We start from the raw sequence: 12,138 nt of genomic DNA on the forward strand, positions 1-12,138 counted from the left end.
GACGACAACAGATAGCAGACGTCCTGGACGACAACAGATAACAGACGTCCTGGACGACAACAGATAACAGACGTCCTGGACGACAACAGATAACAGACGTCCTGGACGACAACTGTCAGACGTCCTGGACGACAACAGATAACAGACGTCCTGGACGACAACAGTCAGACGTCCTGGACGATAATAGATAACAGACGTCCTGGACGACAATAGATAAGACGTCCTGGACGATAATATATAACAAACGTCCTGGACGATAATATATAACAGACATCCTGGACGACAACAGACAGACGTCCTGGACGACAATAGATAACAGACGTCATGGACGACAACAGACAGACGTCCTGGACGACAATAGATAACAGACGTCATGGACGACAACAGATAACAGACGTCCTGGACGACAACAGATAACAGACGTCCTGGACGACAACAGATAACAGACGTCCTGGACGACAACAGATAACAGACGTCCTGGACGACAACAGTCAGACGTCGTGGACGACAACAGATAACAGACGTCCTGGACGAAAATAGATAACAGACGTCCTGGACGACAACAGTCAGACGTCCTGGACGACAACAGATAACAGACGTCCTGGACGACAACAGATAACAGACGTCCTGGACGACAACAGTCAGACGTCCTGGACGATAATAGATAACAGACGTCCTGGACGACAATAGATAAGACGTCCTGGACGATAATATATAACAAACGTCCTGGACGATAACATATAACAGACGTCCTGGACGACAACAGATAACAGACGTCCTGGACGACAATAGATAACAGACGTCCTGGACGACAATAGATAACAGACATCCTGGACGACAATAGATAACAGACGTCCTGGACGACAACAGTCAGACGTCCTGGACAAAAACAGTCAGACATCCTGGACCACAATAGATAAGACGTCCTGGACGACAATAGATAACAGACATCATGGACGACAACAGTCTGACGTCCTGGACGACCACAGTCAGACGTCCTGGACGACCACAGTCAGACGTCCTGGACGACAATAGATAACAGACGTCCTGGACGACAATATATAACAGACATCATGGACGACAACAGTCAGACCTCCTGGACGACCACAGTCAGACGTCGTGGACGACAATAGATAACAGACGTCCAGGACGACAATAGATAACAGACGTCATGGACGACAACAGACAGATGTCCTGGACGACCACAGTCAGACGTCCTGGACGACAATAGATAACAGACGTCCAGGACGACAATAGATAACAGACGTCATGGACGACAAAAGTCAGACGTCCTGGACGACAACAGTCAGACGTCCTGGACGACAACAGACAGACGTCCTGGACGACAACAGATAACAGACGTCCTGGACGACAATAGATAACAGACGTCCTGGACGACAATAGATAACAGACGTCCTGGACGACCACAGTCAGACGTCCTGGACGACAATAGATAACAGACGTCCTGGACGACAATAGATAACAGACGTCCTGGACGACAACAGACAGACGTCCTGGACGACCACAGTCAGACGTCCTGGACGACAACAGATAACAGACGTCCTGGACGACAATAGATAACAGACGTCCTGGACGACAATAGATAACAGACGTCCTGGACGACAATAGATAAAAGACGTCCTGGACGACAATAGATAACAGACGTCCTGGACGACAATATATAACAGACATCATGGACGACAACAGTCAGACCTCCTGGACGACCACAGTCAGACGTCGTGGACGACAATAGATAACAGACGTCCAGGACGACAATAGACAGATGTCCTGGACGACCACAGTCAGACGTCCTGGACAACAATAGATAACAGAAGTCCAGGACGACAATAGATAACAGACGTCATGGACGACAAAAGTCAGACGTCCTGGACGACAACAGTCAGACGTCCTGGACGACAACAGACAGACGTCCTGGACGACAACAGATAACAGACGTCCTGGACGACAATAGATAACAGACGTCCTGGACGACAATAGATAACAGACGTCCTGGACGACAATAGATAACAGACGTCCTGGACGACCACAGTCAGACGTCCTGGACGACAATAGATAACAGACGTCCTGGACGACAATAGATAACAGACGTCCTGGACGACAACAGACAGACGTCCTGGACGACCACAGTCAGACGTCCTGGACGACAACAGATAACAGACGTCCTGGACGACAATAGATAACAGACGTCCTGGACGACAATAGATAACAGACGTCCTGGACGACAATAGATAAAAGACGTCCTGGACGACAATAGATAACAGACGTCCTGGACGACAATAGATAACAGACGTCCTGGACGACAATAGATAACAGACGTCCTGGACGACAATAGATAACAGACGTCCTGGACGACAATAGATAACAGACGTCCTGGACGACAATAGATAACAGACGTCCTGGACGACAATAGATAACAGACGTCCTGGACGACAATAGATAACAGACGTCCTGGACGACAACAGTCAGACGTCCTGGACAAAAACAGTCAGACATCCTGGACGACAATAGATAACAGACGTCCTGGACGACAATAGATAACAGACATCATGGACGACAACAGTCAGACGTCCTGTACGACCACAGTCAGACGTCCTGGACGACAATAGATAACAGACGTCCAGGACGACAATAGATAACAGACGTCCAGGACGACAATAGATAACAGACGTCATGGACGACAAAAGTCAGACGTCCTGGACGACAACAGTCAGACGTCCTGGACGACAACAGATAACAGACGTCCTGGACGACAATAGATAACAGACGTCCTGGACGACAATAGATAACAGACGTCCTGGACGACAATAGATAACAGACGTCCTGGACGACCAGAGTCAGACGTCCTGAACGACAATAGATAACAGACGTCCTGGACGACAACAGACAGACGTCCTGGACGACCACAGTCAGACGTCCTGGACGACAACAGATAACAGACGTCCTGGACGACAACAGATAACAGACGTCCTGGACGACAATAGATAACAGACGTCCTGGACGACAATAGATAACAGACGTCCTGGACGACAACAGACAGATGTCCTGGACGACCACAGTCAGACGTCCTTGACGACAACAGATAACAGACGTCCTGGACGACAATAGATAACAGACGTCCTGGACGACAACAGACAGACGTCCTGGACGACCACAGTCAGACGTCCTGGACGACAACAGATAACAGACGTCCTGGACGACAATAGATAAGACGTCCTGGATGACAACAGACAGAGACGTCCAGGACGACAACAGACAGAGACGTCCAGGACGACAACAGACAGACGTCCTGGACGACAACAGACAGATGTACTGGACGACAAGAGACAGACGTACTGGACAACAAGAGACAGATTTCCTGGACGACAACAGATAACAGACATCCTGGACGACAATAGATAACAGACGTCCTGGACGACAATAGATAACAGACATCCTGGACGACAATAGATAACAGACGTCCTGGACAACAATAGATAACAGACGTCCTGGACGACAATAGATAACAGACGTCTTGGACGACAATAGATAACAGACGTCCTGGACGACAACAGACAGACGTCCTGGACGACAATAGATAACAGACGTCCTGGACGACAACAGACAGACGTCCTGGACGACCACAGTCAGACGTCCTGGACGACAACAGATAACAGACGTCCTGGACGACAATAGATAACAGACATCCTGGACGACAACAGACAGAGACGTCCAGGACGACAACAGACAGAGACGTCCAGGACGACAACAGTCAGACGTCCTGGACGACAACAGACAGACGTCCTGGACGACAACAGACAGATGTACTGGACGACAACAGACAGACGTACTGGACGACAAGAGACAGACGTACTGGACGACAAGAGACAGACGTACTGGACGACAAGAGACAGAGTTCCTGGACGACAACAGATAACAGACGTCCTGGACGACAATAGATAACAGACGTCCTGGACGACAATAGATAACAGACGTCCTGGACGACAATAGATAACAGACGTCCTGGACGACAACAGTCAGACGTCCTGGACGACAACAGTCAGACGTGCTGGACGACAACAGTCAGACGTCCTGGATGACAACAGTCAGACGTCCTGGACGACAACAGTCAGACGTCCAGGACGACAACAGACAGACGTCCAGGACGACAACAGACAGACGTCCAGGACGACAACAGACAGACGTACTGGACGACAACAGACAGACGTACTGGACGACAACAGACAGACGTACTGGACGACAACAGTCAGACGTCCAGGACGACAACAGACAGACATACTGGACGACAACAGACAGACATACTGGACGACAACAGACAGACGTACTGGACGACAAGAGACAGATGTACTGGACGACAACAGACAAACGTACTGGACGACAAGAGACAGACGTACTGGACGACAAGAGACAGTTTTCCTGGACGACAAGAGACACGCGAAAGTGAAAGTTGCATGGATGCCTGGACTGGAATGCCACATGGAAACGTGGAGCGGATCTCATTTCTAACTTCAGTCTTTAGCTGCGTGGCATGAGACCTGGGCTAGGAATGCTTAGCGACATTTAATCCACGAATAGCGTAAAAGACGAAGCTAGACGCTAGTGAAGCATTCAAAACAACAGCATCTCTCTCTCCCATGCTCTTTAATTCAGGTTCCCCCCTATCACTGCCACCACATCAGGCGTAGAAGAGGTACCTACCACACAGCCTAGGCCTGCAGCAGTACACATACATCTGTGTTTTGGAGAACGTGTCGAAGGAACAACTAGGAGTCTGTGTGTGGATGTACACATGCTAGAGTGAGTCTATAGTTTTAGTACACCGTGTGCACCTGTGGTTCAGTACGTGTCTGGGTGATTAAAGTATCTACACACCCTCACCCACTCTCCCAGGGTAGGTTAATGATTGTAGAGGTGAGGTGTGAGTGTGTGCAGTGGTACGCAGCTGCTGTCTGCCATAGAGGCCTCGAGGAATGCCTGAGGGGCGGTGTGCTGGTGTTAAGGTGTGAGGAGACGTCGTAGCCGCGTTAATGGACAAGCAAAGGCCACTCTGGAACACTGGGTTTACTGTCCCTCCCTCTCTCTCCCTCCCTCCACCCCCATGGGAAATTCTACCCACTGCCCTCTCTCCCATGCAGTCACTTCAACACAGACGGACACACTGGAAACATGACAACAAATAGCATTTACTTAAAGTACATATTTCCTGGGTGGATTTAACTGGGCCTTTTGAATGGTACCCGCAAGAACACATGCATAACCCATACACTGCATTCATAAGCAATACATAATGCTTATGTCTACAACCTGTAGGGAAATACTTTGTCTTGATGTAACATTTTCCTAGGTGGTGAAGGCATCTGCTAAGAATCATGCAGGACAGGGGTTTTTCCTCTGCAGCCTCACGCACAACACTTTTGATCCTGAGAAACTGCCCTGGCCAGGAAATGATCCCAGAACAGCTGAAACGGCATGCCTTTGGGGTCTGGGACCTGACTCACGTGACCGCTCTAGGATCAGCTGAATCGGGCATGCCTCTGTGGTCTGAAGTCTGGGACCTGACTCACGTGACCGCTCTAGGATCAGCTGAATCGGGCATGCCTCTGGGGTCTGAGAACTGACTCACGTGACCGCTCTAGGATCAGCTGAATCGGGCATGCCTCTGGGGTCTGGGACCTGACTCACGTGACCGCTCTAGGATCAGCTGAATCGGGCATGCCTCTGGGGTCTGAGAACTGACTCACGTGACCGCTCTAGGATCAGCTGAATCGGGCATGCCTCTGGGGTCTGAGAACTGACTCACGTGACCGCTCTAGGATCAGCTGAATCGGGCATGCCTCTGGGGTCTGAGAACTGACTCACGTGACCGCTCTAGGATCAGCTGAATCGGGCATGCCTCTGGGGTCTGAGAACTGACTCACGTGACCGCTCTAGGATCAGCTGAATCGGGCATGCCTCTGGGGTCTGAGAACTGACTCACGGGACTGATCTAGGATCAGCAGGCCCATTTGAGCACCGTAGTTTGATGCTCTACTCGTGTGCAAAAGAAAGAGGGGCTTTTAAAGAAGATTTTACTGATACTTCAGTAACACTTTACTTTATACATCTGAAATAAACAGTTAGAACATAGTGGATAAAAGATCGTTATGTTGATAGTTATCAAATAGTGAGCGTACACACACCATAATGGAAAGTGTTCCTCAGAGACATATAAGAAAGGAAGAAAGCACACGCCTGATTGACATGCACAGAACCCAATGGGAACCACATGCTACTGTAACACAAGGGCAGCTGCATCATTGATTGGCTTAGCAGCAGAGATGATTTTCAGAACTCTCATATTTCCTATCGATAAAATGTATGCATCACATGACGCAATGCGCTCTGGGTCTTAATGGGCCTGCCTCCGCCCCACCCAGCCATCCATTCCCCCCTGTACTGTACAGTCATCCCTATTGATTACTGCTACAGCAGTGCTGCAACACCCAACCATCCAACCCTGCAAACAACATGCAGTCCTCACTGGGCGTTAGAACTGTCCTACTCCAATCAGACTCCACACTGAGCCAACTGACAACAGACTCCCATCAGACTCCCATCAGACTCCCATCAGACTCCCATCAGACTCCCATCAGACTCCCATCAGACTCCCATCCGACTCCCATCCGACTCCACACTGAGCCAACTGACAACAGACTCCCATAAGACTCCCATCAGACTCCCATCAGACTCCCATCAGACTCCCATCAGACTCCCATCAGACTCCACACTGAGCCAACTGACAACAGACTCCCATCAGACTCCCATCAGACCAATCAGACTCCACACTGAGCCAACTGACAACAGACTCCCATAAGACTCCCATCAGACTCCCATCAGACTCCACACTGAGCCAACTAACAACAGACTCCTCAGACTGTGGCCTATATTTTCTCATTGAAACGGCTACTGAAAACAAATGTAATATTAGATGTCCTGCCTCTCCCTGTTTTCTCTCTTTCTGCTGGTCGGTTTGCTCTTAATTGAATCAGTGTTCAATCAGGCCAGGCTGCCTGACCAGGGGAGGGGAAGGAGAGGGGAAGCACACAGGGCCACTTCTCCCCTCCTTAGACCCAGACAGACACCAAGCTCTGTGGTAGCAGAATCCTTGTTGGTCTTCAGACGAGTCTCTAAAAACAAAATGGCATCTCAATCTCCCTCTCCAGGGAGTACTTCAGGATTGGGGCTGGGGTTGACACTAGTGTCAGGGTTAGAGATGGGATGAGGTCTGAGCTGAGGGTGGGGCAGGGCAGGGCTCAGGTCTGAAGTTGGGTCTGGAGGCTGTGGCTGTGACCAGGGTCATGCGCTGACTGTTTGGACCTTTAAACGGAGGTCATCATCCCTGTTGATATGTGGGGAAGTTAGAACATCATGGTGTTCATAAGATGCTTATTAATTTAACCTTTTATTGTCTTGTTTTTCATCCGTCTTTGTCCCAATGTAATCAAACTAGTCTCGTTAACAAAATAATTGCCTTGTTTTGAGGAAAATGGATTAGGGAAAGTGAACTTTGCAGGAGCAGCAAGTAGTGCTTCAGAGAAGTTGCCTATACGGCACAGAAAGGTAGGGAGACCTAGGGAATGAGGAGATTCCAAGTTTGTAAGCAGAAGTTGATAAGTGATGTTGTGGAACACTGTGTGTCACAAACACATGAGATAGACACCACACATACACACACACAGAGACAGAGAGGCGCCAGACAGTGTCAAAGACCTTGTTAGGCAAAAAACTCAAGACACAGCCCTCTGCCAGGACAGGACATACAAACAGCAACACTGAGCCCTCCTCTTCCGAAGACACATAGACCACATGAGACGCCGAGGAGACAACCTCAACTCTTTATCTTATAGCTGTGCAATGCCACACCACCCTCAGAGGCCTCAACCACAACACTGGACGGAGGGATGGACAGCGTGGCAAACATGAGATAATAATGTGGAATAACCTTTCATTTAAGCCCCGGTACTTTTGGGGCTATAAATGAAACATACAAGCCTTTATTCGACAGCTTTATGCAAAGAAAACAACGAAATAGTTTCCACGCAAACATTGGCAAACAGTTTGTGTCTGTGGTCATAAAAAAGTCATTTAGAAGGCGAGTCTCTAATTGAACGTGTTCAGTCGACCATTGCAAGGATACTATGTTACAACATGTGTAGCTCAAAGTAAACATTTATCTAGAAACCGTTACGTTCTACACAGCTTTGTCTGGCTTTATCAAGAGGCTACAGAAACATTTTAGAGAGGGAACACATGTCCTCGAATCCCCAAACTAGATAGGGAAAGACTTGCAGGAAAACTAACCGGAAAGACAGGGGAAGAGAGTCCTAAGATTAAAGCGCAATAATGCTGTTTAACACGTTTGTGAGTGACTTTTATTAACCAATCATGTCGACTACTTGAAATGGAAACAAACAGCAACAAACCGAAAAACTTCTAATAAAACAGGTTGATTAAATTGCCAATTAAAACCGTTATCTGGGTATGGCGGGTATCATTGGATAATGACCTGAGTTTAATCCCTGTGCCGGACGTCCCGTCCCGAGTATGACAGCTCCTCTCAATAATCAGACAAAATGACATTCTAACGTCCAAGCGTCAGTGTGGCTTTGAAATCGCAATTTGCAAGGGAGCAGTTTTAAGTTGTCTCTCGAACACTGACCACCGCGTTCTAGCAAAATAAACAATCAACACCAGCAGAAAACACACTCAAATGTTGGGGTGTGGACAAAGTTGCAGAGAACTCGTTTAAATTACGGGTTTTCTGTATCATATGTCTGTGTTTACACAGTAGCGACATGAACTAATCCTCTTACGAAATCATGCTCTCTGGCGAACCCGACAGCCCAATGCAAGAGCTTCTGGAGGTAAACCTTGAAGACAAAACGTAGGAGACGGGAATACATCGATGACAACACAGTGGGGTCGATCACTTACTTCGTTCTCTGGGAAGGGTGGGATTCCAACAAGGCAGAAAGCAACTCCATTCATTGGACCGCTGGGATTGTTCAGCAGTAAAATGAGAGTGAGATTTGCTGCTACGAGAAGTTACAAAATAAGATATACAAATCTGAAAATACAGAATAGTCTGTAAAGAACAGACTTAGTCTGGTGGCGATGCTCTGTGGCATTCACCTATCCAGTTTCCTTCCTTTCCAACCCCCCCCCCCCCTCCCTTTTCCGTTGTTTGGGCTGTTTAGTTGGTGTTGCTCCCCCTCCTCCGCCAGACTGGCTCAGCGTAAATCCCTCTCTTGCTCAGCCTGCCTGTTAAACTGAGACAAACAGACCGAGGGCGCGTTGGGAGAATCTGCGCGCCGATTGAGCAAAGCGCCTGCCTTCCATTACGGCGCACTCGGCTTGCCGTATTGGAGCGTACGGGCTCCCTCTGGCTGTGCCAAAAAGTTTGGGTCTGAATGTTTATACACAACTATTCTTGTCTCTTCGGAAACCGTGACGTGTGGGGGGCGCCCTTGCCACGGCGTTCTCAATGTCATTTAAACAAAGCCCTTTTGTACCCAGATACAGAGATAGACTTGGGCAAAAATACAAGAGGAGAAATGAAGACCATGAAGGTGAGGAAGCATGGAGCTGTTGCCTGGTGAGGCATGGCTTGAGAGAAACAAAATCGTTTCTGGTAAATGCCTAACCTAAACCAGATGATTGCATACTGTACGGGAATTTGTGACTAAAGCCCATTAGGTTGCAGAATAGACCGATTTAGTACGTTTGTAGGTGTAACTAAATAGAAACTCATAGTGACAGGAAGTTATTGCATTGACAGGAACCTCTGTCACCTCTGACCAGAGATGACAAAGAACTAAATCAGTCCCAATCTAAACCACAACCACATACAATGACTCAGATAGTATTGTTATTCTACAGTTCTGTATGCTATGCTTTCAATTCCTGAAGTGAAAAACTATGTTATTACATGTGTTTTGGACTGGTATTGACCATAAAGAGGAGTGAAGAACAAAACGGGTTGAAAAGAGAGAGAGAAAGAGAGAGCAGAGAATGATTGAGAACAAATAGGGGAGAGGGGGAAAGGGAGGAGGATGCAGAGGAGAGAGGGAAAGAGTGCAGTGAGTGTGTTGGTGTAAGGAGAAATATAGTGTGGTTGAGGCGTGGCTGGGGGCCCATGTGGCTGCTATTACATTGGAGGGTGCAGTGGAGAGGGGTGAAGGGAGCAGGCTAGGGAGAGCCACTTCAAAGCCGCCTGCCTGCCTGCCTGCCTGCCTGCCTGCCTGCCTGCCTGCCTGCCTGCCTGGGGAAACGGAGTCGAGTCACAGGAAGAAAGATACTGCCCACGCACAGAGCCACACACGGCTGCCCTCCCTGCCTTCCTCTCCTCCTCCTGTTCTCCTCCTCCTGTTCTCCTCCTCCTGTTCTCCACATGGCTGCAGACCCCCCTCGCCCACCTGGTGTTGATACACCAGCCGTGTCAAGGGCAGCTCAGCACCTGAACACACACCTTGAATTCACCACCACCTTCCAACTACTTCCACCTCAGCTCACTTCCAAAGATATCTATGAGGGTCTGTGAGGCTTCGGCGAGGCCCTATCAGTGAACATTTTAGACACCCGTTGCTCCATACCGCTGCCAGAGGGTCAGTCTGTAGCTGGTCAGTCGGAGTCCTCCATGGGAGAGGGAGAGACCAGGGTCTTATCTTGGAGATTGTGTTCCTAAGGTGGGAGAGCAGAGCAAGGTAGGCAGATGGTGCTGTCTGGAAGGGGTCACGTGGTCCCTGAGTGAAGGGATATGAGGAGGGGGTAAGGGGGGGGGGGGTTGCAGCATTAAGGTCAGTGGTGGGAGTCAGAGAGCGTGAGGGCCATAGCAGCTGGTGAGCTGAACTGTTCCGTGTCCCCTGTGACCATTGAGCACTGTCTATAGTCTGTAGGCTCTCTCTCTCTCTCAAATGGCACCCTATGTGGTGCACTACTTTTGACCGCGGCCCATAGGGAATAGCCCTGATCTCAGGCTGACCCTACAGTAGGCTACATGTGTTTTCTGTTCAACCAGACACAGGAGTAAATCACTTGTATCTGCTCTGGGTCGGGTGATACAGTGCTACAGAACTCTACTGTTCGGGTTTCTCCAGGAGAAGTCAACTGGCCTGTCAGCCCGGCAAAATGGCCCCTCTAATATTGATGAAGGTGAGACTGAGTCAGAGCGAGAATACGCCCAGCCAAGGAGCCACTGTGAGCCTTCTGTGAGGAAGTCTGTCTAGCAGGTGTTTGAGTGGGCAGATTTAGATTTAGCATACTACTACATTTTTACTCTGGAGACTGAAGTAGCTTATTTAATATTGTACTCTAGTGTGTGAGTAGTGTATTTACTATACTGTTGTAAGTCTGAGCGCTGTACAGTATGTGTATCTGTCTGGAGTAAAAACACCCCTCCCTTCTCTCTCTCTGGGTCTGTTGGACAACCTTAGTCATTGGCACACAGCCCAGAGAGGGTCCCTGTGGCCGACTGAGCGAGACAGAGTTTGACCCTGATGGGTGCTGACAGTCCTTTCTCTCTCCTCCAGGGGGGTGTATAGGGGGAGAGCACCAAAAGACCATCAGCCGTCCCCCGGCGGTCATTACATAACAACGCACAGCAGAGGGAGCACTTTAACCCACAAACAATCAACGTTCATCACGTTTACTCGCTCCACTGCGCCCCATCTCAAACCCCCTGGGCTGGGCCCCACCGCTGCTGCTGCCCGCTCACAGGGTCGGCTCGCGGAACCAACCAACCATCGCGTTAACGAGATGCCAACTGTGCCAAACTTGATAAGATGAGGAAAGAAAAAAACCAGCCATGCTAGATATCACTGTGGTTCACAGTCCCATGCCTCTGCACTCACTGTATGTTACAATCAATTCCGGTCACTCCATTTAGCTGGATATCTACAGTCACACTGCTCGTCTCACGGCCTGTCCCATCGCTGTCCTCTCCCCCTCTTTCTCCTCTTTCCATGTCACTTCTTTTCCCCTCCAGTTCCCTCTAGTCCTGAGATTGAAGCCCTCCTTTCTGTGTGAGTAGATGTATGACACACACACTTTTGTTGGTTCTAAGCTTTGTTGCCATACCCTTTC

At 49.1% G+C, this 12,138-nt stretch overlaps 1 protein-coding gene across 1 annotated transcript in view; it reads right to left on the minus strand.

Moving 5' to 3' along the window:
• The window catches only part of LOC115171062 (rho GTPase-activating protein 23), a 60,754-nt gene extending 51,576 nt beyond the window's left edge, over positions 1–9,178 (minus strand). The window contains exon 1 of the mRNA XM_029727540.1: positions 8,992–9,178. Coding sequence (XP_029583400.1) covers positions 8,992–9,045 — 54 coding nt within the window. The 5' untranslated portion in view covers positions 9,046–9,178. The remainder of the gene's footprint in view (positions 1–8,991) is intronic.
• Positions 9,179–12,138: the final 2,960 nt, after the last annotated feature.

Source organism: Salmo trutta, chromosome 32, assembly GCF_901001165.1.
Source record: "Salmo trutta chromosome 32, fSalTru1.1, whole genome shotgun sequence".
In the NCBI taxonomy this organism is placed as follows: Eukaryota; Metazoa; Chordata; class Actinopteri; order Salmoniformes; family Salmonidae; genus Salmo; species Salmo trutta.